The 27,408-nt window shown below is 40.2% G+C and overlaps 1 protein-coding gene across 1 annotated transcript in view; it reads right to left on the bottom strand.

Annotated features, from left to right (window-relative positions):
- Positions 1 to 27,408, bottom strand: part of FGD3 (FYVE, RhoGEF and PH domain containing 3) — a 188,143-nt gene that overhangs the window by 20,771 nt on the left and 139,964 nt on the right. The window contains 10 exon segments of the mRNA XM_044000771.1: positions 2,655 to 2,666; positions 2,668 to 2,757; positions 4,050 to 4,080; positions 4,494 to 4,573; positions 10,755 to 10,847; positions 13,503 to 13,649; positions 20,660 to 20,702; positions 20,704 to 20,716; positions 24,829 to 24,873; positions 24,876 to 24,966. Coding sequence (XP_043856706.1) covers positions 2,655 to 2,666; positions 2,668 to 2,757; positions 4,050 to 4,080; positions 4,494 to 4,573; positions 10,755 to 10,847; positions 13,503 to 13,649; positions 20,660 to 20,702; positions 20,704 to 20,716; positions 24,829 to 24,873; positions 24,876 to 24,966 — 645 coding nt within the window.

Consider the following 27,408-nt stretch of genomic DNA (forward strand, 5'->3'; position numbering starts at 1 on the left):
ATACCTGGAACCTAATCCCAGAAACTTTTGTAGGGGGATGAGATATTGAAATATAATATAATAATCAGAATTCCACGATAAGTGGATGAAAATTGTCTGACACGAAGTGCTCCCTGAGGCCTGAGGGCTAAACAGTATGGGATCAAGGAGGGCTTTTTAGAGGAGGCAGAATCTGAGACTGACTTTAAAGAGCAGTTAGGAAATCCTCAAGTCAAGAGGGAGATGGAAGACATTTCCAGGCTTAGAGATCATCATGAACAAAGCCAAAGGGGTGGAAAGCACAGATAGGTTCAGGGGCTTGAGAGGAAATCAGTTCAGTTGGAATATAGTGTGGGTGAGATGGGACACACTAGCAGATGAAACCAAAAAGGTAGGTTGTAAAGGGCCTTGAATGCTAGGCAAGGGAGGCAATATGGAACTACTGAAGAGTTTTGAACCAGAAGAATGGCATACATAGATTTTCCTATGATGGAAGAAAGATCCTGAAGAACAGAAGACTCATGGGGGCCATCATCTCTGTCTTCACTTATCTGAAAGCTGCCATAGAGAAGAGAGACCAGGTTTTTTATTCTTGGCCCTAGATAGAAGACCTAGGTGCAACGAGGGTAGAAACATGATTTCACCCCAATAAGAGAAATGGTATATTCCTGTTTCCCTATTATGTTCCCCTTTCACCTAATCTTTGGCCAGACCCTCCATAGAGTTGAAGCTTCTTCCTCCACCAACACACACATACTTTGGGGTTTTTTTGTTTTTTTTGCAGGGCAATGGGGTTAAGTGACTTGCCCAGGGTCACACAGCTAGTAGTGTCAAGTGTCTGAGGCCGGATTTGAACTCAGGTCCTCCTGAATCCAGGGCTGGTGCTTTATCTACTGCGCCACCTAGCCACCCCCCACACACATACTTTGAAGGAGAAAGGCTAGAGGATGAGCTGGAGAAGTATAATGAGAAACAGCACAGTATAGCTGAAAGAGCACTGGCCCTGGAAAATCAGTGTTAAAATCCTGCTTCTGATATTTTCTCCTTGAGAGATATTGGGCGAATCACTTAGTCCTGGCCCTCAGTTTCCTCATCTACAAAATGAGGGGATTGGAGTAGATGGCTTCTTATGTCCCTTCTAGATCAAGATCTAAATCTATGATCCTAGGAATTCAAACTCTAGAAAAGTAGTTAAACTTTAGGAAAAATGAAAACAGTCAGGTCTCATTTATTCACAGGATACCATGCCAGCAACTATTAAGTGTGGCCATTAAAAACTCAGTTCTTGGGGGCAGCTAGGTGGCTCAGTGGATAAAGCACCGGCTCTGAATTCAGGAGAACCTGAGTTCAAATCCGGCTTCAGACATTTGAACACGTATTAGCTGTGTGACCCTGGGCAAGTCACTTAACCTCCATTGCCCCGCAAAAAAACAAACAAAAAACCCCGTCAATTCTGAAATGAGAATTTCTATAAGCTCTAAGTGAGTACCAGATTTATCATTATACTTCTCCAGTCAGATCCTGAGGCTTCATTAATATCCACCTTCTGTTGGCATTAGGTAACTTATTTACTACCATTGGTACCAGTAGAAGTTATTAATATTAAACACCTCAGCAAACCCTCCTTCCTCAGTAAGTTATTCTGCCAACAAAAAGGCAGAGGGGCTCTAGTGTCTTCACTGGCCTCCACCCATTTTGCAATAGGCCACAAATAATCATTTATCAAGAAGTTCCTCTGGATTGGCTAGTCAATGGCCTATGAAGTATGGAGACTGCAAACATAAAGTGAATCCCTGAGCGCTGGAGCTGCCTTGCAGAGGAATGATAAATAAGGGGACCTTGTTTTAGCCTAGCTGGATGTAGAGTTGTGTTCAGTTCTGGCTTACTCAGTTAATGAGAGATACAAGCCAGAAGGAATCTAGAGTAGGGTGAGCATTATGGGGAAGGTAGTACAAACCATGTAGTAGGATGATTAGAGGGAGGAAGGGGATATCTAGCATGGAAGAGAAATATGAGAATTGTCTTAAAGTACTTAAAAGTCACATGAGATGCAGTGTGGTATGGTGGCAGGAGCACCAGACTTAGAATTGGGAGCTGGGTTCATTAAAGGCATTTAAACAAAGGAAAAAGGGGATATTGTAGATTTTCATCCACTGGACAAGGAGTTGCACTAGGTAGTTTCCAAGTTTTCTTTGAATTCTAAGATTCTGTGAATATGGTAGATCATAAAAAAGGAAGCTCACATTCCTATAGCACTTTAAGGTTAACACTGTTTCTTACAGTAGCTCTGTGAGGCAGGTGGTACAAATATTATCATTCCCATTTTATGGAGGAGGAAATTCAGTCTCAGAAATGCTAAGAGACTTTCCCAGGATTCTGTGACTGACTGCCCTTCAAGATTAAGAGGGGGGCAGCTAGGTGGCGCAATGGATAAAGCACCTGGAGTCAGGAGGACCTGAGTTCAAATTCAGCCTCAGACACTAGCTATGTGACCCTGGGCAAGTCACTCAATCCTGCTTGCCTCTAAAAAAATAAAAATAAAAAAAGATTATCATTAAGAAGAGCACAGTATAAAACAAGAAATCAATGATTAGCCTCAAGTATGTGACCTGATGGAATGCCTCAGCCATGCTGCAAAGATCATTGGGACCCGCAGATGGGAGAAAAGGACTTACAGGTGAGTCTGGGGATATCTTCCTCTTGGCCAAAAGAGCTGTTGAAAGCTCTGAATGTCTCACTCTTCTGCTTGTGCTTTTCTAATCGTGGTAGAGAATTTACCTGAAACCAAAAGATTAAAACTAGGATTTGGTCAAACTTAGTTCCCAAGAACAACATTTGGTGCTACAATCCCTTAAGTACTATATAAATACACTCGCTATTACCCTACAAAATGAGGACATATATTGCCACCTTAGGACAAAGAGGACTGTGCTCCAATTTTAATCATGATATGTACCCTCTGCTAAGAAATGTAATATTGCTCCAGCCCAAAGTGAGAGTGTACTGCTCCTCTCTCAGTCTTCTCCTGGATCTAAGCTCTGTTGCAGGGGAGAATCCCAGCTATAGCCAACGGCTTGGGGGCTCCCTCTTTACCCTCTACAATCAGAGGATCTCAGGATCTAAACCCTGCTTTTATACTGGCCAAGCTCACATAGTTAGGAAGTGGCAGAACCAGGGCTTCTCCTGATTGCCTGAGGTCCAGTATTCTTTCTATGATAGATACAGCATAACCCAGTTAGAGAAAGTACTGGCTCAATGCAAATAGGTGCTATGTAGCAGAGATGGTATGATAAGTCAGTCTTTGAATCGCAGATCATTTGTTCCTTTTGCTAACTCTAACACTTCTAAAATACGGACAGATGACATCTTGGGGAACAGCTTAGACAAGAGGGAGGACTGGACCACTATAGTCTGTAGTTGTACTTCTAAGGAAAGGACTGTGAAAGCAGGGAGTGTGTAAAACTAAACTACTTTTCTGTTCTGCTCCTACACAAGGGAAGACTTCTCTTTTCTTTCAACATAGAAATCTGTGGTTTTCCTTGATACATATATGCAGCCTTGGTGTTGCTCTCTACAGTCTAAGAAATGAAGCAGATGAAGTTTCCTTGTATTTTTAAGCAATCAAAATCAGCCATCCTAGGCAGATGTTTCCTATCCTAGTCCCAATACTTCTTCGGAACATAGAACAATATCCCTGGATGGTCTGTCATTGTTTAATCACTCTCAAGCAGATCTTTTTTGTGTTTAGCCAAAATCATTTTGGTACAAATTAATCCCATATCTTCTTATGGAGAAAGAGATCAGCTGGTCAGTATTCATCTTGTGCAGGTAATTAGACTTAAAGCCAAATTTCTGGAAGTTGTCCCAGGGAAAATGATGGAGGGAACTAGTAAGGGTCTATCATTTATCTCTCCCTACTCAATTCCCAGGATTTGGGAGTCACTTGGCCTGAGCTGCCCAGTGTTTATGGAAGCAATTCCACATGTCCTGCTCTGGCCCAGGAATAGATTAATTAGAGATGGAGTATTTTTGATATTATTAAAGTTACATGAAAACTGTAAAATATTAACCTCGATCCATTCTTTCTTTTCCTCTTCTGTTCTGTAAAAAAGAAAAAAAATTTGTTATTCCTTCCTCTTTTGATATCTCATGAGATAATTCATTTACCTCTCTTAAACAACCTGCCTGTAACAACTTGCTCGCTACTGACATTTGAAAAAAATTGTTAAAATAGATAAATCATTGTTAAAACTTAGCAGTAGTTTGTGGCATAAGTTCTTTACTTCATGAGTGCAAGTCTATTGACTGTAAAATGTTCTGACTTTATCCTAATTGTAGTTTGCAACCTCAATTACATTCACTGGTATTTTTTTTTTTTTACTGAACTTAGTTGTTTTAAATTCAATACCAACAGGTTAAAAAAAAAACTCACCACAACCCCATAATAAAGTTCTATATGATTTCAAAGAGGATTTCCATAGCATAAAATATTGCAAAGCAAACTCAGGCCATACCTTGTTTGCAGGTCTAGTGACCTCTTTTTTCCTGTTATTGTAAATGTATGTGTTGCATTTGGCTTGGCAATTTCCTGTACCTTTACAAAAAAAAAAACGAACCCTGTCATTTTTAACTTGCCTTCTAACCACAGCCTTAATCTGCTAAAACTTAGAAAACTGTCGCTAGGAAGATAAGCCACATGAAAAACATTAGAACAGGAAGTCATAAATAAGAATAATTATTTTCCTTAACAATAAATGTACAATTCCCATATATATATATATGTTTACATATATATATTTACAACACACATATATAATTAGATTATTGACTCAAATATTCACACACTCACAAACTGACCTATGACTTCATCAGTACAGGTATTCCCTTCAGTGACAGTGACGGTAGCCCAAAGCTAGTTCATCCATGTGGCTCCCCATAAGTTCATCACAGGGAATCCACTCAAGGTGCTGGGTGGCTTCATTAAGTTCTTTTTGATATTGTGTAAATAACAATGTGCATGCAAATTGTCATCAGTTATCCTGTACAGAACCACTCATCTTCCTTTTTTTTATGTATATTTCCTTTTAAAGATTTTTTTTTTTACTGATGCCTGTGTTCTCTCTTAGATCATATCCATGTCTGATGCTGCTTGTTCTCCCCTCTTCCCTGGCATTGCTCTCACTTATATGCCTCTTATATACTGCTCTTCCTCCTCGTTTGTAATATGGCAGAGCCTGCTCTTGTGTATCATGCTCCTCTCCACCGGTAAGCCTCGTTTTCAATCATGTGGAGACTCATAACCATACACAGGGAGAGAATGCTTACTATTCCCTAAAAGTATTCCTTGCCCTTCTGTTCCTATGACCCTGCTCACACTGGTCCCAGTGCCCACACTGCCTTCTCATGCTCATCTCTGTTCAAGTGTGGTTTAGCATAGATGCTGCTTTTCCATGATCCTTTTAGGTGGAAGTGATTTCTCCTTTCTCCTTCCCTAAATTCCTATACCATCTTACAGCATTTACTGTACTAAATGCAACAAACATTAATAACCTATTGTGTAAAACATTAAGGTCAGTATAGGGATGGAAAGATAAAAAATTGACACAGACTCTGTCCTCAAAGAACTTATAGATTAGTAGGGAGATCAAACATATACATATATAAGTGAGAATGTGATAAATGCATAGGAGAGATAAAAAAGACTGGCCTGAGAGATCAAGACAGGGAGGGATCACTTCTTTTTTTTGGTTGTTTGTTTTTTTGTGGGGCAAGGAGGGTTAAGTGATTTGCCAGGTCACCACAGCTAGTAAGTGTCAAGTGTCTGAAGCTGGATTTGAACTCAGGTCCTCCTGAATCCAGGGCAAGTGCCGAGGGATCACTTCTACTAGGAACAATCAAGGAAGACTTCATGGAGGATATGGTAAACTAAAGCTGAGCCTTGAAGAGGGGAAACATTAATTAATCAAAAAACATTTATTAAATGCTTCTATGTGCCAGGCACTGTGCTAAGTGCTAGGGACATGAAAAAGGGCAAGACTGTCTCTGCCCTCAAGAAGCCAACAATCTAATAGGGGAGACAACAAACAAACATACACAAGCTATATATAGAACAAATAGGAAATAATTAATATAGGGAAGGCACTGGAATCAAGAGGACTTGTGACAGGCTTCCTGTACAAAATGGGATTTTTAGTTGAGACTTACAGCAAGCCAGGGAGGCCAGTAGGTGGAGATGCAAAGAGAAAGCATTCTAGGCACAATGAACAAGCAGAGAAAATGCCTGGAGCCAAGAGATGGAATGTCTTGTTTTTGGAACAGCAAGGAAGCGAGTGTCACTGGATCTGAAAGGATGTTTTAATTGGGGGGGGGCGGGGCAATGAGGGTTAAGTGACTTGCCCAGGGTCACACAGCTAGTAAGTGTCAAGTATCTGAGGCCGGATTTGAACTCAGGTACTCCTGAATCCAGGGCCGGTGCTTTATCCACTGCACCACCTACCTGCCCCTGAGAGTATGTTTTGAGGAGTCAGTGGCCATGACAGTGGTGGCAGTGTCAAAGGAGAGAAAGGGGCAAATTTCAGAGTTGTTGCAAAGGTGAAATCTACAGACTGAATATGAGGGTGAGAGAGAGTGAGGAACTGAAGATGAATCCTAGGTTAGGAGCCTAAGGGACTAGGAAGATGGTATTGCCCTTTATAGTAATAGGAAAGGTGTGAGGGGAAGTATTGGGGGAGATAATAAGTTTAACTTTGGACATGTTGAGTTTAAGACATCTACTGGACATCCAGTTTGAGATATCTGAAAGACAAAGATACAAGACTGGATGCCAGCAAAGGAACTGGGGAAAGACAGGTATATTTGAGGAGCCCGCAAAGGAGACTGAGAAGGAGTAGATCAGATTAGTAGAACCATGAGAAAGAAGCATCCCAAAAACCTAGAGAGAAGAGGGTGTCAAGGAGGACAGTGTCAAAGGCTGCAGAGAAACTGAGGAGAATTGGGATTGAGAAAAGGCCACTGGATTTTGGAACTAAAAGACCACTGGTAACTTTGAAGAGTTTTAGTGGAATCAAAAGGTCAGAAGGTAGATTGTAAGGGATTAAGAAGAGAGAGTAAAGGCATCTATTGTAGACAGCCTTTCTAGGGGTTTAGCCACAAAGGATAGAAGAGAAATAGGATGACAGCAGGGATGGAAGGGTCAAGTAAGGGTATTAAAACATCGTGACTTTTGGCCTATGCTGTATTTTCAGTAGCATGGTGGAGCAGAAGGCATAATACAAAGGGCTGAGGAATGAATAAATGGTGAGGAAATAGAACAGCAAAGGTAAACTTTCTTCTAGAAGCTGAGCAATAAAGAAAAGGAGAGAAAGAGGGTGATAGCCTGAAGTTGGTATCTGGGTTATGAGAAAGTTTTGTTTTCAATATTTGTTTTTATGATGAAGCAACACAAAGGACATTGTAGGCATCAAGGAAAGAATGAATAGAGAGGGAGATATTGAAATTGGATAGGGCAGAGCAAGACACTAGGAGGCAAGAGGGGATAGGACAAAATGCAAAGTTAGAATGGGTTAGTCTTGGCAAGAAATAAGGAAATCACTTCTTTGCAACCAAGGAGAAGAGAGGCAGGAGAAAAAAGAAGACAAAAAGGCTTAGAGAAAGAAGTGGTACCAGAAGTAGTCCCCAGAAAAGAGATCATAGGACCACAGAGATAGAAGGGACCCCCAAGGTCGTCTAGTTCAATTCCTTCTATTTACAGGTGAAGAAACTAAAGCCTAGGGAGGTTATGCCTACAGTCACCCAGTTATTTAAGCATCAGGGATTTGAACCCAGGTCCTTTGACTCCAAAGTCAGTACCATCAGGCACGCACTGGCCTGAGGCTCCACAAACCACAGGGTGTCCACCCACTGTTTGTAGCTGTTGCCATGGCCCTGGCACTTCACATCATCACCACTTGCCGACACCAACATGGCCTGGCAAAATTATGATTGGAAGCCTAGTGAAGCAGTCATGTCACTGTCAAGCGGCCATCCAATTGGTTTGGGGGCTGTGTGGGGGTTTTCTGGGATTGGGGAGGAGAATTCGGCATTCTAGCTGGAAGCTGGAAGCGCTGGAAGAGAGGTTGTGTTGTAATTCTCAGCTGATCCTGGCGGTGGTGTTTTTTCAGGTTGTATAATTCCCTTTCCCATTTTATTTCCTTTCCTTTGATCCTTCTGATCCTGTTTGTGGTGTGTTGTTTGTTTTTTAAGTTCATTCTAGTTAAAATAAATCCTGTTCTGTTTGAGGAGGCCGCCGGTCTCCTTCCTTGCCCCAATATTTGTGGCAAGCTGCTTTAGCTAACATTCCCCAATTAAAAATTGGTCCCCACAGAGTCAAGGTCACCTGCAGAGAAGGGAAGTGGAGCTGGAGGCTTCAGGAGAAAGAAAACTGTTTGGAACAGTTACTATGGGAACTATAAAAGAGAGTAAATCAGAGATAAATAAAAGAATTTTTGTACAGTCAAAATCTGGGTATGTACTGATTATGTATTCCCTCCAGCAATTTAGGACTAAAAGTAGACAGGAACAGATGCAGAATTGTCTAGGATGGAAATTCACAGAATGGGAACAATGTGGAAGTCAAGGGATTGAAGGATGCAAGGGTGGAGGAGAAGGAAATGTTTAATTGCTACCTTGTAATCTTATGCTTATTTGTATATTTATCTTATCCCTCTACTACTAGACTGTGAATGCTATGAGAACAGCTTTTCTATCTCCAGCACCTAGCCCAGTGCCCAGCTCATAGTTTATTGACTAAAATGGGGGTAAAATCCTTAACATAAGGGGGCAGCTAGGTGGTACAGTGGATAGAGCGCTGGCCCTGGAGCCAGGAGGACCTGAGTTCAAATCTGGCCTCAGACACTTGACACATACTAGCTGTGTGACCCTGGGCAAGTCACTTAACCCTCATAGCCCCATAAAACAAAACAAAACAAAACAAACAAAATCCTTAACATAAACTCAGCTTTATGATATCCCACATTTTAACACTGTTTTAGAAAGCCACAAGTGAAACATTAGATTTAGGTGAAACAAATCAAATTCTTTTTTTTTGCAGGGCAATGAGGTTAATTGACTTCCCAGGGTCACACAGCGAGCATCAAGTGTCTGAGGCAGGATTTGAACTCAGGTTTCTCCTGACTCCAGGGCCGTGCTCTATCCACTGTGCTACCTAGCTGCCCCTCAAATTCATTTTTTAATGGGAGCTATTCCTCTAAGGAAATACAGAAGACTGGTCATAATTATGAAAATGTTTGTCCCTCTACTTAGAAAATACTGTTTTCTTTTTGTATTTTGTTTTTAATCAACATTACAACAAAAAGTAAGCAGTTATATAGACATCAATGACAACTTATTAATACATAATAAGTTCATAATTCTTCTGATCCTCATGATTGAACATTCAAATATATCTCCACTTCAAAGAGTTTGGGTGAGTAGTATGCAAAGCATTCTATGTTTTCCCTCTGCATTATTTAGTATAGACTTTTCCCATATTTCGTAGGTTCTTCATACTTGTCACTCTTACTAGGTCAATAGAGTCATCATGACATTAATGGGTCATAGTTCTGGTCAGCTCTTCCCCAGTTGCTGGGCATCTGGATGTACTTTCTTTTTTCACAGTTATGGTTAAGCCTGATATAAATAACTTCACACAAATAAATCTAGTTTTCTTTTTTTTTTTAATTATTATTATTTCCTTGAAGCGGGCTGAAGGTGGCCTATCCCAACAGAAAGAATTGTTATGTCCTGGGATACAACCAGTTTTATGACTTGCTGGTCATATTACTCACTGAAAAGATTACACTAATCTTCATTTCCAGTTTAGCAAATATGAAGTAGTACCATGTGGTTGTTATTATTTGTATTTCTTTAATTATGTGAGGCTGAACAACTTTCAAGTGTCTATTTTCTCCTGTGCTTCTTTTCTTTTACCAACCATTTGTTCTTCTTTGACCACTGTTAGTCACTATCATCAATGATATCACTTATCATAGAACTACAGAGCATTATAGTTAGAAGGTACTTTGAGAGGTCATTTGGTATCTTCTACTTGAGGCAGGATCATGCCCAAGTCAAGCTAAGTATCTCACTTGACATCATTGTTATAAAGAATTTAAGAAAAGGAGATTCCATAAACTCTTAGACACTCAATTCTGGAAGCTAACAATACCTACACTTTTGGGAAATTAGAAACAAATTCTTCTCTTTTATTATAGCTGCATTTAAAATGATGGCAAATACAATGTAAAACATTCATCTTGAGGATGCTTGAGCATAAAGAACAGAGAAATAGGAAAAGAAAATAAATTAATCTGGACCCAGTATTGGGACAAATTACTTTAAAGTAGGGCAGGATGAAGTGGCTATTTGACTGTAAGTCCATGACCTTGATGTTATATTAACTTTATTATTATATTACATTGTATTATTAATAACCCCCTAAACACTCCTTACCCTCCAATCTGAAACCTCGTGAAACAAACACATGAAGGAAAAGAGTAGTTTCTCTATTTTTTTAGTTTGCATTTGTTTTGAAAGTGAAGTTGCATCTAGGATGTTTAGTTGCCGTGCTAGGCTGTGTAGACAACAGACCAGCTCAGGTGAAGCACTCTGAGTTTCAGAATTTACATAAAGTGACAATTTCAGATTCCCCTTCTAGTTAATTCTGGTGTCCACCATAAAGCAGGTGTTGCTTCTCTCAAAGGATGAAGGACAAAGAGATAAAACAAAAGGTCACAAACCTGCAAGCCAGCTATGTCCATCTTCTCACGAACACTGAACTTCTGACCTATAAGTCTCAGTTTGGGCACACAATATAACAGCATACTATTAAACTGAAAAAAAGAGATGGATGCAATGATTAGGAAATGCAGATTATACAAGAGCATAACACTGGAAGGAAAATAGGGATTGCTGAATCTAATCTCATTGTACAGATGACTGAGGTCCAGTGAAATGAAGTGACTATCCAAAGTTACAAAGACAATTAGTAGAAGATCAAGTGTCTTGATTTCCAATTCACAATGCTGTTAGAATATGCTATCACTCATTGGAAAGACCAATGGACTGAAGTCAGTAAAGACTTGGATTCAAATTCCATATGTGAACCTTACTGTGTGACAAGAGGCATGTTACTAACTTCTTTGAGTCTTATTTCATCCTCACCAGTAAAATGGAGACAGTCCCTGTAGTATTAATCTCACATGGTTGTGGGAACCAATTGACAGAAGAGATACTAAATGCTGAGCAAATCTTAAAGCACGCTGTCAGTGTCAGCTATTTATTCCTTACAGGGTTTTTCCATATGGGACTTGGGAAAAATAAAGCAGACCTTAAAGTAGAGACGTATTCCACAGGAAGGATTCTGTACATAGAAAGCATCTGCATTTAAAACAATAACAAAACTTGTGCAGAGAATGGTAGAGGGCAGGAAGAGCAAATGTGTAGGAAGTGAGAGGAACAAAAGAAAAGGACAGCTTCAAACTGTGGATAATAAAAGTCCCCTCAGAATGAAGTCATCAGCATGCAGTGATTGTTTTCAGATGAAAAAAATCAGCATAGACATACCATCACAAGAAGAAACAATGATAATAATAAGAGAACTGAGATGGGACTGGACCTGTGATTTCATTGGTTTCTGGTGAGGAAAGTCTCTCCACCCATTCAGGATGACTCCTTCTCTGCCACCTCTAGATTAAAGATTTGCCTAGAGCACTGAAAGGTTAGGTGATTGGACCAAATCAACAACCAGTAAGTGTCAGACCTTGAACTCAGGTCTTCCTGGTTCCAAAGAGCCTCTCTATCCACTCGACCACATTGCCTAGAACACTTTTTTTTTTTTTTGCAGGGCAATGGGGGTTAAGTGACTTGCCCAGGGTCACACAGCTAGTAAGTGTCAAGTGTCTGAGGCCAGATTTGAACTCAGGTACTCCTGACTCCAGGGCCGGTGCTCTATCTACTGCGCCACCTAGCTTGGCCCACCTAGAACACTTTCACAAAGCATTTCCTCAGACTAACTAAATGAGGGAGGGAAACAGAAGCTCAGAGAGGGGTAATGATTTTCACAAGGTCAGTCACAGGCTATTAAATAACAATTAGTCCTTGAACCTAGATCATCTAGCTCCTAGGTGAGGGCTCTTGTTACCAGACTGCTTCCTGTGCCAATAAATCAAAGCCCTAGCTTTGTAAAGTACTAGCTATATGTGAACTACTGTTATTATTCCAAAGGAAATGGTGCTCAGAGAATAAGAATTTAGAATAATTAAAGAAGTGTTGATAGCTGAGGGGAGAGGGGAAGGGGTTATAGAAAAGGAAAGGGAAACCATTTAAAATGTTAACAAAGAAATTCAAGTAGCAAGAATCTAGATGGATACCAAGAAAAGAAGGATGGGATCAAAGGTTGTCCTTCAATTCCTTTGTGAAGCCCAGAAACAAGGACTAGGTCTCATGTAACAAAGATGTAAAGACTGACATCTGAACAAAAGCCATCCTGCCCTCCTAGGAGAGGCAGCCTCTCTTGAGCTAGCAGGTCAAAGGCCCTCAGAAAAAACGGGAGCATCCCTTGGGGGGGGGGGAGGTGGAGGAAGGAGAAGATCAGTCTTGTAATTTCCTTGGTGTTGGGAGTTCTTGGTGAAGAACTAACTCTACAAATGCAGATCAGCCCTTTATGTGCAACTTGGAGTCTTGGAGAGTTGCCTGGGACAATGAGAGGTCCAGTGACTTGTCCAGGGTCACAGAGCCAGAATGTGTCAGAGACAATGCTTGAAGTCAGGTCTCTCCCTGACTCTGATTCTGAGGTTAGCTCTCTATAGATTTCTCTATTATGTCCCCCAAAGTCATAACTAGGATGGTACAGAGGGCTTTGCTCAAGGGTATGAACAGAAGGACTAATGCAATAATCTGCTAGATATATTTTCCTCTCTCTACTTCCAATTCATCTTTCACATGGCGAACAGATACACTGTGCTTATGCATATATAGTTAAGTTTCTCCTTTACTAAAATATCTACAGTGATACCATATAATCTTCTGAATAAAATTCAAACTTCTTATAGCTGTTAATCAAGACTCTTTATGATATAGGACTATGCTACTTTTCTAGGTTTACATTATGTTCTATCACACATTCTAACTGGGCCACTTTTTCTCCTTTGAATATATCCTGGGGTGGCATGTTTATTCCCTGGAAGGGGGAGGGAGACTCCCTGCCTTTGGTGACAACTGCCTCCCACAACCCCATATTTTGCTTCACAGTTCTCCATTGGTACTTAATACAATTCATCTGAGCTGCCACCTTAACCAACAACCCCTGTGGTGATGAGGGAGGGATTCCCTGGGACCTGGTCTGCCTGTGAGCATAGAAGGACAACATTGGCTGGATTGTCCTCTGTGCTGCCACCATCTCCTATACTAGTACAGGTGTGGCTATGCTGGCTATATGTGGAGCACTGACTGAGGAAAGTAAATTGAAGATAAGGTTTACAACTCACCAGAAACAAGTACCTATCTTGAGCAGTGCCATTCTTTGCAGACAGCTTCTGAATATGGCCTTCTTTAATAAGTTCATTTGCAGGATTAACTATATCTTCTTCTCCTCCCAAACGCTCATACACCTCTAAGAGCTTGTGCATCTTTTCCTGAAAAAGAAGCAAAACTGAGTTAGAAGCAAGACAGAAAAAAAGAGCTTGTTTCTCCTTGTCTGTTGTGGGCCAAGCACATCTGGAAAATTATGCTCTTGAGAACAACAGATCAGGAAACAACACAGAACCATACAGTCCCTGAAAGACAGATATAAAAGGGACTTTAGAGATTACCTAGCCAAATACCTTCATTTGACAAAAGGGCAAAGTGGAGACCATTTTTATGACCTTAGGGATATCTTGGACCATTCCTTCTCTCTTACCTCCCACATATGATCAGTTACAAAGTCTTGTCAATTCCATAAAATCTCTCCTCTTTATTCCCACAGCCACCAGCCTTGTACAGGCTGAACTACTGCAATAGCCTCCTAGACACGTCTTCTTCCCTCCACTTTCTGCTTCTTCCAATTCATCTTTTACATAGCTGCCAGACTAATTTTTCCTATGTTTAGATCTTGTTCTGTTTCTCTCTTTAAAAAAATATTCAGGGGCAGCTAGATGGCGCAGTGGTTAAAGCACCAGCCCTGGATTCAGGAGTACCCGAGTTCAAATCCAGCCTCAGACACTTGACACTTACTAGCTGTGTGACACTGGGCAAGTCACTTAACCCCCACTGCCTGAAAAAAAAAAATAATAATATTCACTAGGGGCAGCTAGGTGGCGCAGTGGATAGAGCACTGACCCTGGAGTCAGGAGTACCTGAGTTCAAATCCGGCCTCAGACACTTAACACTTACTACTATGTGACCCTGGGCAAGTCACTTAACCCCAATTGCCTCCTAAAATAAATAAATAAATAAATAAATAAATATTCACTGATGTCCTATAATCTCCAGGTAAAGTTTATAAAAACCCCTTTGCCTGGCATTCAAAGCCCTCCACAATATGGTATCAACTTCCTTTCTAGCCTCATTTCATATTATGCCCATTACTCATACCATCTCCAAACTAGACTACAACTTTTCAATTCTAAACACACACTGCACTCTCCTGACTCAGGCTGACTCATCTTCACTTGTTTATTCCTATCTATCCAAAGGGTTCATTCAAATACCACCTTTTCCTGGAAGTCCTGACTCTTCCCTTTGCAGAGCACTTTGCACCTCTCAAAAACATTTAACTTGTAACCTTTCTTCAAGTTATCTAATATCTATAATGTCTCAGCTTTTATAAGACTATAATCTCTAAGAAGGATTGTGCTCTGTATACAATAGTAATTAATAAATATTTGTTCACTAAATGAATGAATGCCAAACCATGCTTCTTGACACAGAAGTCCATTCAACTAGCACTTTTTCTTTCTGCTTCAAATAATTTCTGAAATCAGTAATCCCAATTCTTACCTTCTAGTCTCAAAATATACAGTAGCACTTTCTCTATATTTAAGAAAACTGGGCAAAGGAAGAACCTTTGTCTGCATCCCGTGTCACTTCTAGCAGAAGAAGCAACAGACTGCAGGAATTTTCACAACTGTTTAGTGGGGTATACCAAGGAAGCATCCTTTGACCAGTCAGGCCCCCAGCCCATATATTAGAGTACTCTCCTATCAAATCAGTAACTAGAGGCATATACCCAAACAAGACTGTGCTGCATGTTTGTCCCTTTCAGCTGTGCCATGAGTGAGTATTTAGAGAGACATATTTCCTTACCAGAAAAGTCTTCCCCTAGAGAAGCTACATGGTATGTAGCAGTTAAGAGCACTGGATTTGGAGTGAAAGAACCAGTGTTCAATTCTAGCTCTGATACTTGTGTGACCTTGGTTGTTTACTTTTCCTGGACTTCGGTTTACTCAATAGTAAAAGAGATTGGACGAAATAATTTTTAAAGCTATCCTCTACTTCTAAATCTCATGATCTGGTGGGCTCCATGGACAGCCTTCTCCACTACTTATCTGTCAGTAATCAAACTCTTTCTAAAACAAGACAACATCTAATTCTTCAATATCCAGGCCCTTCCTCACTGACCAGAAGCTGGGGATGTACAGATAAGCTTAGTTCACTTGTCAGTTATCACATTTATAAGTGGCAAATACCACCAAGTTTATGAGAACCTTTTCAGTGGGTTGATATGAGCTGGTGCTTGTCCATTAAGAAGTATTTGTTTTCAGGAAGTTAGTGACAGTTTCTCCAGGCTGGGAATGCTGGCTATAAAGTCATGTTTTATAGACAGCAAAAATATCCAAAAATATCTACCTCAACAACATTGGCCATATGTGGGAGCAAGAAACAGAAGATAATCTTGTGTCTTAAAGGGCCTCCAACTATCAGCTAACATGACCATGCATGATATAAGACAAGAGGAAGTGTCACACACGGGCATCTTTAGCCCATGTTCAGATAGCCGAGGGAGAAACATCCCACTAGCTGAGCTATTTCAGGTCTTGTGTTATTCATCTATACTATGCCTGTTCTACAGCTGGCATGGGTTTTGGGTGGAGCCCATTGTTGTCTTGTGAGGAAGATGGGCAATCTCCATGTAATTCCTTGGAGAACCACTCCTGTAACTTTATTGTAAAATCCAATTCCATGTTTTAAGTTAAAATCTTACCCCTTATTCCTGTTGTAGTCAGATCCATTCATCCTTTCTCCCTTAAGACGGAGATAAGCTCTTATAAACTCCGAGTTGGAAAGGATCTTTAAGGTCAACTGGTACTTAAACTAGAATTCCATAACAACTTCCCAGTGAGTGATCACCTCTGCTTGAGGCCTCTGCTGATCACTCTGCCTGAGTGTAGTGAAATCCATGGCCTACCAAGGTGAACCATTCCATTTTAGATAGCTCAAATGTGAGAAAGTTACTTATTATATCAAGCCTAAAGATGCCCTTTATTTGCACTCAATGCTCCTAATTTCCCCTCTGAGCCAAAGAGAATAAAGTCTAATTCCTCTCCAATATAATAGTATTTTAAATATTTTATGACAATTATCATGTTCCCCGCAGGTCCTTCTCTTTTATAGGGTCACATGAGATTAGAGCAGTAATGTATGCATAGTATTTCTCAAACTTTAAAGGACTATATAAATGTTCAGATATTATCTTTTTCTTTTACAAATTTTTTATTAATTTTGTTCCTCTCCTCATTAAGCAGTCTAAAAAAAAATCCCTCAATAGCAGTAGTGGCTACTTAATCCACAAATCAAATTCCTACTTTAGCCATGCCCCAAAATGTGGTATCTCTTTCTGCAGTTTAATTAAGTTCACCATCTCTTTCAGGAGGTGAGTGAAAGTTTCATCTTTTTTTTTTTGGCCAAGTTTATCAACAGACAACACCTCCTCTATACACTGGCTCAGGATCTCCTGGAGTGAGCTCTATATCAAGTTAGCTTAAATTGCATTAGTCACTTGTAAAACTAACCTTGTGGACCTTCTATATTTTACCTTTGAATAAGAAGTCTATCCAGAAGTTTAACAATGAAGTACAAGTCATAGTAAGTAATAAATAGAAATAGACCTCTTGTCTTTTGCCTGGGTCACGTGTCATCTGAAGCTCTCCCTCCTCACTTCTACCTCCTGGCTTCCTTCAATCTCAGCTAAAATCTCACCTTTTGCAAGAAACCTTTCCAGGTCCTCCTCAATCTTATGGCTTCCCTTGGAGATTCTCCCATTTTCTCTTTAAGATACAGCTCAGAAGAAATCAAAGCTATCTATTCCCATATGAAAAAATGCTCTAAATCACTACTGATTAGAGAGATGCAAATTAAAACAACTCTGAGGTACCACCTGACACCTGTCAGATTGGCTAATATGACGAAAAAGGAAAATAATGTTGGAGAAGCTGTGGAAAAATTGGAACACTAATGTATTGTTGGTGGAGCTGTGAACTGATCCAACCATTCTGGAGAGCAATTTGGAATTATGCCCAAAGGGCATAATATAAATAATATAAAGCTGTGCATACCCTTTGACCCAGCAATACTACTTTTGGGTCTTTTCCCCAAGGAGATCATAGAAAAGGGAAAAGGACCCACATATTCAAAAATATTTATAGCTGCTCTTTTTGTGGTGGCAAGGAATTGGAAGTTGAGGGGTTGCCCATCAGTTGGGGAATGGCTGAACAAGTTGTGGTATATGAATATAATGGAATTCTATTGTGCTGCGAGAAACGATGAGCAGGAGAAGTTCAGAGAAGCCTGGAAGGACTTGTATGAACTGATGATGAGTGAGATGAGCAGAACCAGAAGAACATTATACACAGTATCATCAATATTATGTGTTGATCAGCTGTGATAGACTGGATTCTTCTCACCAATACATGGTACAAGAAAGTTCCAGGGGACTCATGATGGGAAAGGCTCTCCAAATCCAGAGAAAAAAAAAAGAACTGTGGAATACGGATACTGATTGAACCACACTATTTCATTTGTTTTTGGTGCTGTTTTTCTATTTTGAGGTTTTTCCTTATTGCTCTGATTCTTCTCTTATAGCATGACTGATGCAGAAATGTTGTTATATATATGTATATGTGTGTGTGTGTGTGTGTGTGTGTATATATATATATATATATATATATATATATATAAAACCTATATCGGATTGCCTGCTGTGTGGGGGAAGGAGGGAGAAAATTTGAAATTGGAAAACTTATGTAAACAAATGCTGAAAGCTATCTTTACATGTAACTAGAAAAAAATAAAATAATTTTATTTAAAAAAAAAAAAGATACAGCTCAGGAACCACATTGTGCTTGAAGCCTTTCCTCCAACTGCTAGTGTCCTCCTTCCCAAGACACTGTGCATATAGTTGTATTAATTAACTTTATAATTATGCTGCATAGATATTGGACATGTAGTTTCCCCATTAGGATATAAGTTTCCTGGGAATACAGATTGTTTCATTCTTTGTACTTGTATGTACAGTGCTTAGCACATGGTAAATGCTTAATAAATACTTGTTGATTGATCTTTTTTTTTGCCATTACTTAATCAACATGCACACACTTTATTTCTAGTTCTTTTTTTCACCCCAAAGAATGCTGATATGAAAATTTTGTCTTTGAATTCCTTAGGGAAATATTCAAGTATATAATATAAAGCATCATGGTAGAGTGTAGAGTTGACCTCCAAGTCAGAAAGTCCTGTCTCTGACACATATTGGCTATGTATCACTTAACCTCTCAGTGCTTCAGGCAGCTTTAAAAGTCTATCAGCTGAAGAGAAGGTGCCAGCCTATGTTGGCAGGAGGAATTTCTTCATTTAGAAGTTCCCTACACTAGTGAAATCACAGCTTCAGTCCCTCCATGCTTAGGGTGGGTCCACTGGGTTGGAAGTGAACCAACTGAGACCTATGGCTTCCTCATTTTGTTTGCATAGCTTGAAACTGATGTGCAGAATGGCTGGCCTCATTTACAACTCTACGAACAATGTGTTATTTTACTAGTCTTCCCAATATCCTTCCAATATTGACTATTCCTAGGTTTTGTCATCTTTGCCAACTTACAATGACATGAGGAGTCTTTTTATTAGTCCCCAAGAGTATGTATGTTCTTGGCCCTCTAAACACCTGACTTTGGTAATCTCATCTACTCCTATGGCTTCATTCACTTCTAGGCAGAGGTCTCTGCATAGTCTGAGGATTTTACATTCATTTTTACAAACATGACTTCTAAATTGATGTCTCTAGCCCTGACTTTCACCTAGAGCTCCATTCTTGTACACTAACAATAATAGGATTTACACAATTTTTATGTTTTACAAAGAACTTTACACAAAGTATTGAATTTGATCCTCTCAACAACCCTGGGGAAATAGGTGGCAATTATTATCAACCAATTTTTTTTATTAATAAAGTTATTTTATTTTTTTTTCTCGGTTAAATGTAAAGGATAGTTCTCAACTTTTGTTTTTTACAGCTTTCCAATTTCAATTTCGTTCTCACTTCCCCTCCCTAGACAGCTAGGTAATCAGGTTAGATAGATGAGATAGATAGATAGGAGTATACCACATCTTATTATCACCATTTAAAGATGAAGAAACTGTGAGGCTGTGAGAGATTAACTCTTAGTTGTCCAGAATCATACAGGCTGGCAAGTATCTTTTTCCAACTGCTGTGAGACACCTCTACTTAGAGTTGAACCAGTACTTCAGACTCAAAGTCAAAAACTGAACTCACTTTTCCCCTAAATCTTCCCAACTTCCCTGTTTTGTTGCTGATGGGACTGCCAGTATCACAGACATAAGAGTGTGGAATCCAAGAGCTAATTCTGACTCTCTTCTCTTGCCTGTTATATTACCTTTAGCATCTTCCACTGGTCTCACTACCTCCAGTATTTCCTACGTCCTCAATATATGATCTTATTAATGCATAGGCTTGGTCATGCCACATTCCTATGTAAAACATACTCATTTTTAGTCATGCCCAAGTCTTTATGACCCTATTGGGGTTTGTCCTTGCCAAAGATACTGAAGTAGTTTGCCAGTTCTTCTGCAGCTCTCTGAGGTGACTTGCCTAGGGTCCACACAGCTAGTGTCTGAGATAAGATTTGAACTCATGAAGATAAGTCTTCTTTGACGTTCAAACCAACACTCTAATCATTGCAGTCACATAAGTGTTCTCCTTAGTGCTTAATAAAATATAAGGTTTTCTCATATGAAATTCAACTCAAGAGCAAAAAATATTCATAATCACCTAATCTGATGTAGACATACTTCAGAGGCATGGGGAGGGGTAGGGGGGCAGGTCTACAAAGGACAAAAAAGAAACAGTTACTGCCCACAAAGAAAGCCATTATATTGATGGTACCCACCAATCAGAGAAGTAGAATACAAAGTATGGTACGGAACTAATTAAGACCACAGAGGGGCTTAATAACTGGGCCTCGGATGAAGGGAGAGACAGAAAGAAAACTTGAGTTGTATCTTGAAATGAGTCAGAAATTCCAAAAAGGGGAGATGAGAAGGGATTCACATTATAAGAAAAACCTGGGATAATGGAAAAAGGAGCTTCCCAAAGAAGGCTCATATGAAGGCTGGCTTTTCTACCCCAGCCAGGCCATGAACATTGTGTACTTACCATCTTTCGAATAGCTGCATTTGAGTGATTTGCTGCTGTGAGAGAGCTCCAAGGATTCTGCAATTAAAGGGGACCCCATTTGAAATAGCAGCATCAGACATTTATTATCTATCTACTTTGTGAAGAGTATTGCACTAACCCCTTAGACCTAGAGACGTCAGTTCCTGCCCTAGAGAGCTTTAAGCTTGTTTATGTTGCTAATAGTTTTCTATGGCCATAGCAACTTCTCAAAGTATATTCTCTTACTGGAGAAAATTCTGCTCTACTTATCTTTCTCTGGTTTAGTGGAAATTCATTAAAAAATAAAATATTTTAGATGTGTGGTTTGTCTTTTTTTTTCTCCTAAGCTATCTGACTTAAACCAGGCACAATATTTTATTAATTGAAGTCCTTACTGTTGCTACTATTACTGGCTCAATCTATTACCAAGGGAAGATTCTGACCCAAAGTTTTCAACATGTAACTAGCCCTTGTCCCTTTATTTTTTATTCTTCTCCTCAGGATTATAGGGTCATCAATCTAGAGCTGAAAGGAGTCTCCTCAGGAGCATCTAGTCCAACTGCATCATTTTACAAGTAAGGTAACAGAAATCCCAAGAGGTTAAGTGACTTGCCCAAGGTCATCAAGGTCATAAAGATCAGAAGGGGGGTGATTCCACAGAAAAAATCCCTTACCTTAATTGATTCCCCCAGAAAAATATTAGATTATTTAAAGAATAACTAATCTATTATTTGCTAACTCCGTCTGTTTTCTATTGATCACAATCACAGAAGAAAGAATTTTAGAGTTTGAATTATCGCAATGGCCATCTAAGTCCAACCTAAACCCCCAAACAATCCCCTCTACAACATCTCCCACATTGGTCATCCTTGTCTGCCTGAAGGGCCTCTACTAAAGGGCAAAATAGTCCATTGCAGTTCTGAAAGCTCTCCTAGGAAGTTGGAAGTGCCTCCTTGCAACTGCCACCTACTGATCCTGTTATGAAACTAACAGTCACATAGCTCTCTCACATGAAAACCTTTCAATACTTATGAAAGTTAATATATGCTCCTCAAATCGTCGCTTCTCTAAACAGCCCCACTTCCTCCATATGATCCCTTCACCATCCTGGTTACTTTCATATGATCTCTCTATCTTGTCACTGTCATTCCTAATCTATGGTAGCCCAGACCCAAACTCTCGTAACCCAAATTCATCGACCAAGGAAGGTAGAGTCAGGAACTACTGTCCCTCTCATTGCAGTCCAATATTGCATTAGCTTCTTTTTGATCGACATATCACACTGTTAACTCACACTGGGCTTTCAGTCCAATAAAACCTTCCCTTTTTTCCAGAAAAAATGCAGATTAGCCATCCCTATCCCCTCTCATGAATTTGCAAAGTCATTTTTAAGCCCAATTATAAGACTTTACATTCATTATTATTAAATTCTACAGTGATAGAATCAGTCCAATGTCCTAGTCTGGAAAGGTCTTTGGGGATCTGGTTTTTGTATTCTAATGTGTAAGCAATTCCTTGAAGTTTTGTGTCCTCTTTAAAAAGGATGACCATACTTTCTATTGGCTTCTTCCAAATCACCAATAACAATGTTAGGTAGCACAGAACCAAACATATGTCCCTGGGGGCACGCCACTGAGACTTCCTTCCAAGATGACACAGAACCATTAATAAGCACTTTTTTTGGGGGGGGTGGGGTGCAGGGCAATGAGGGTTAAGTGACTCGCCCAGGGTCACAAAGCTAGTAAGTGTCAAGTGTCTGAGGCCATATTTGAACCCAGATCCTCCTGAATCCAGGGCTGGTGCTTTATCCATTGTGCTACCTAACTGTCCCCACCCTTTTTTTTTAAATAAGCACTTTTTGAGTCTACTTATTCAGTCATTCCAAATCTACCTGGCAATGCTATCATCTATCCTGCATTCCTTGAATTTTCCCACAATAGCACAAGAAAATATTTACTGAGGACCCACTATGCAATACATAAATGAGAGACTCTTGCTTAATTTGCAAAGCTCTACCTTAATGCAGGGAGAGGCAAACAATTTAGGGTTAACTACTACTTCTCCACATTCCTCCAAAGCTTTGATGAACCCTCATGGCCCTGGAGCACACAGGCCATTCTTTATCAGCCCTCCACTAAGGGGTATTACCCCAATGGAATCCTCCCTTATAACAAAGTACAGTAGGGCAGCTAGGTGGTGCAGTGGAAACATCACTGGCCTTGGATTTAGGAATTCCTGAGTCCAAATCTGGCCTCAGACCCTTGACACTCACTAGCTGTGTGACCCTGGGCAAGTCACTTAACCCCAACTGCCTCGCCAAAAAAAAAAAAAAAATTGATGACAAAATGTGTATTTACATAACAAAGTACAGTTAAATTTTAAAAACTGACACACTGTTTCTAGCAGCATATTCCTCATTCTGCACCTGCATTCTGCCAGCTCTCTACCAAAAGGAGGGAGGGAGGTGTATTTCATTGCCAATGTTTCATCACTATTCTTCTGGAGTCAAGAATGATCATTGTATTGATCTGGGTTCTTGCTAGCCTATTAATATACTACCTTCCTCATATGGATATTCCAACATGGTCTTTACCCTGAGTATTGTTTCACTGACCCTTCTCCTAGGCATCTCTCTTCTTTCCTACCCCCTCCAACTTCAACTGGAACTAAATCCCTCATTATTTCTGTTCAGGCCAGTTGCATTAACGATGATGATGGTGTTAGCATATATTCATTCTTTCATTCATTCATTCATTTTTTTTTTTTTGGTGAGGCAATTGGGGTTAAGTGACTTGCCCATGGTCACACAACAGCTAGTAAGTGTCAAGTGTCTGAGGCTGGATCTGAACTTAGGCCCTTATGATTCCAGGGCCAGTGCTCTATCCACTGCACCATCTAGCTACCCTGTTGGCATATATTTATAAAGTGCATTAACATTTGAAAAGTCCTTTATCTCATTTGAGCTTTCCAATAATTACAACTCTTTTGCAAGGGAGAAAATAAAACTCAAGAGGGATACTAATTTTCTGAGCTCCCACAGCTCTAAGTGTGGTTTTTTTTGGTTTGTTTTTGTTTTTTGGTGAGGCAATTGGTGTTAAGTGCCCAGGTCACACAGCTACGAAGTGTCAAGGGTCTAGGGCACATTTGAACTCAGGTCCTCCTGACTCCAGGGCCAGTGCTCTACCCACTGCACCACCTAGCTGCCCCACTAGTAAGTGTTTGATGTAGACTTAGGCCACAGTCTTCTTGACTCCCTAGTCTAGTGCTCTATCCACTATACTCCCCCCACCCCCATAGCTAAGACCCCATTCCCTAGCCAAAACCCCAGTATATTCCAAGAGAAATTTTGGAGCCCAGATAATTACTGAAAAGAAAAAGTGATGACAGTGTGTCAGGACTACGTATGACAGTGAAACAAGGTGCTGCACACCACTTTGTCCTATTTAGATCTTAGGATCAAAGAAAAGGGCAATCCTTTGGACAAAGCCCAGAACTTCTTCCTAACAGGTACTAACTACATCACAGAGTTCCTGAGGTACTGACAGTCCAGATGGCTACAACAGCTCAGAGCAGTGGATACACCCAGCTGTGGAATGAGTCACAAGATTCTTGAGCTCTCCTGGGGGAATTCTCTCAGGGTAAGGGTTAATGGTGCCCAGCCTCTTATGTGGACATAAGATAAAGAAAATTATAATCAGCAGACATCACTGTTCATACCCAATGGAAGGGAGAGGGGAAGTCTAGGGGAAGGACAAGATACACAGGAGAAATCTTTATTAGTAGAAGGGAGCAGAATCACTCCACAAAGGCTGGGAAGTACTTTGCCAGAAAGAAACCACGTGTCTAAAGCCATAAGGGACCTTCCTTGGAGAAGACTGACCTTGAACACTGGCATATTTACTCTGAGAGTTGAAAGGGGCACTTGAGAAGAGTTGCTCTGATTTCCTGCCCTCATTATTCTAACTCCCCCCAGAAGCTAACAGTGCTTATTTGTCTGCCATGGTTCTTAAGGTATATCTGAAAGACATCTGGGATCCTTCTAATGCTTAATTTATTTCAGCAAAGTTTTTTTCCCCTAGTAGCTTTGTAAAGCATTCTCTTCCTCCTTCCCTTTGCCCCCAAAGGGATGTTGTTTGTTCCTGTCACTCAGCAACTAGAACATATCTTACTTTCTGCATCTTTCCTGTCTGGAGACTCCCCAGGAAGCTTCTTCAATAATCCTTGAGCAACATCTCATAGCGAGGGATTCTCTGTACTGGCTCTAGCATGTGATGCTGCAACGTCAGGTTCCCACAGACCGCCTGCTTCTGTTGGCATAAAATCCAGAAATATACAAAGTTAGACCTAGGTAGGAAGAGTCACCAACCAACAGAAATTAATGCAAACACACCAGCACACTCAGAAATCTGGACTGCCCCTTGGACCTCAAACTACTAGTACAATGGCATTCTTCGGGGGGAAAAGTGGATTAAATGAAGACCATCATGTTCCCTCAAATTGCTATCAATGCTATGTTAAATAATTTACACCTTTTTAAGCAACTGATACTGGATCTTTTCCTTCTCATGCTCAGAAAAGTTTAGATATTTTCCACTGTTAGCTCCTATATTCTGGTCATGGTTATTGCGAGGTTCTTACTGTGAATAAAGCAAATGGGACGAATTGTAAGTGGGTAATAGGATCTTATAGCTACAAGGAATCTTAGGATTCGTTGAAGTCTACTAACCCTCACTTAAAAATTTGTAAACTAAGATGTAGAGAAGGGAATTGATTTGCCTCAGATCATTTAGTTAGGAAGTGGCAGAGCTAGACCTAGGTCCAGTGAATTCACCACTAACCAAAAAGTACTTTATGTATTAGGCTTCCTCTCTCCAGAAAAGACATATTGGGCTAAAAATCTGGAATAGTCACATTTACTCTGATCTACTTTATCTTATTTCCATCATTTTGGGAAATGTTGGCAAAATTAGCCAGTCACTAACTTTGCAGGAAATTAGCTTCCTACATTCACATGCGGAGCCAGTAAATTACAAATCTGGTTCAAATAGAAGCTGCTAAAATTATGGTCCTAAAAAGGATGACCTGAAAATCTCAAAAGCCAAAGATGAGGCAAGTTCTGTTGTGGGCTGCTGTACTGCTACCTCCATGTCCCGAGAAGCCTAGGATCTCCTATTTCCTAACCATCCATGTCTGTGACAGGGTAGCAGAGACATGCTGGCTTCAGCTACTTTCCAGAGTCAGTGCAAAACAGAAACATTGTTTTACCTGGAAAATCACCAGCTACTATGTTGTGCAGTGAAGCATATTTCTGCAGTCTATTATCTCTATTATCTCTAAGAGTTTTGTAAACTAAGGCTTTCCCCATATTGCAGAAGTACTCTAGCTGGAAAGAGGAATGAACATTCCAGAAACAGAAAGGATTCATGAACTTGGGGAAAAGTCATTTAGAACAAAGGACATAAAACACCAAGTGCTACCCACTTCATGGATGTTTACATAGTGGCTCCAACATTTCTACTAGGGTTTAGGGGAGGAGGGTGGGATCCAGAAGACCACAAAGCTTTTGCCTCAGTTCTGTATTCATTTCCTCTCTGACCCCTGCCATACTAACCAGTTTGAGTTTACAGGAAAGACATATTGTATTTAGAAAAAACCTGGAACAATCACATTTACTCTGATCAGCTTTATAGTCTTTCCATCATATTGGGAAATGGGGAAAAATTAGTCAATTGCTAACTTAATGCAACTTTGACTTGCAGTTTCAGTTTGAAAGATACAATTGTAGCCATAAATATAGGTCTCTGAAAAAAAGTTAAAAGGTGTCTTGTGGATTTAATAAAACCAGCAACTCCTTTAAAATAAAACTAAGTCTTCCTTGCTGAGCTATAGATAAAAACATTAACCAATCATGGATGCGGAGAAACAGAAAAAGAAATGAGTTGTAAGGAAGCCATGAGATGAATTCTCATTTAAAATCTGGTCCACTATGGGACCCTGGGCAAGTCACTTAACTCTGATTGCCTTGGAAAAAAAATCTGGTCTGTCCAAATTGTGTTTTAAAGTGTTCAACGGGGAAAGGTACTGAATCTTTCAGGAATTAAATCAAGTCTCTAGTAAAGGCCAAGTGATAAACACTGTTGGAAGTAGGCAGTGAGCAGAAAGAAGCAGTGATGGATAGCCACAGAACAGGACAAGTCCAGAAGAGTCAAGAACTCTGAGCAGCAAGGCTAGGCTGGCAGGACATGATGGGTGAAGAGGGTAAAAGGCAGGTTGAGACAAGGGAAGGTTAATGAGAAAGACAGAGGGGACCTGAAGATAGTGTGAATCCTTATGACAAAGCTAAGGTCAGAGTCCAGGGGTATCAGGTCAGATGAGATGTGTTGGTAAAGAGCTGAATTTGAGAAATGAAGCCAGAGTTGATGGCTAGACACTTAGACCAGGCATGAGGGCACAGGCAGGAGCAGAATCAAAGTATTCCGGCTAAGGGACTGGTGGCCAAGGTTAAAGTGGACCAAAAGGAACAAACAGAGAAGGGATGGAGTTCAGACAGGAAGACCTGAGAACAGTGCCTCCAGTTCTTGTACAGGAGAGAGGGATACTTAATACCAGTGCATGTTGACTGGGGTTAAGCCTGCATGTTCTTACCCACAGTTTTAAGCATTTTCTTTAATGGTGACAGATAATGACTGATATTTTGCTTCCTTAAACAAGGCAGAGTTCTACAGGAGGTTAGGGTTGGTGAAGGCAAT

This window comes from Dromiciops gliroides, chromosome 1 (genome assembly GCF_019393635.1).
Source record: "Dromiciops gliroides isolate mDroGli1 chromosome 1, mDroGli1.pri, whole genome shotgun sequence".
NCBI lineage: Eukaryota > Metazoa > Chordata > Mammalia > Microbiotheria > Microbiotheriidae > Dromiciops > Dromiciops gliroides.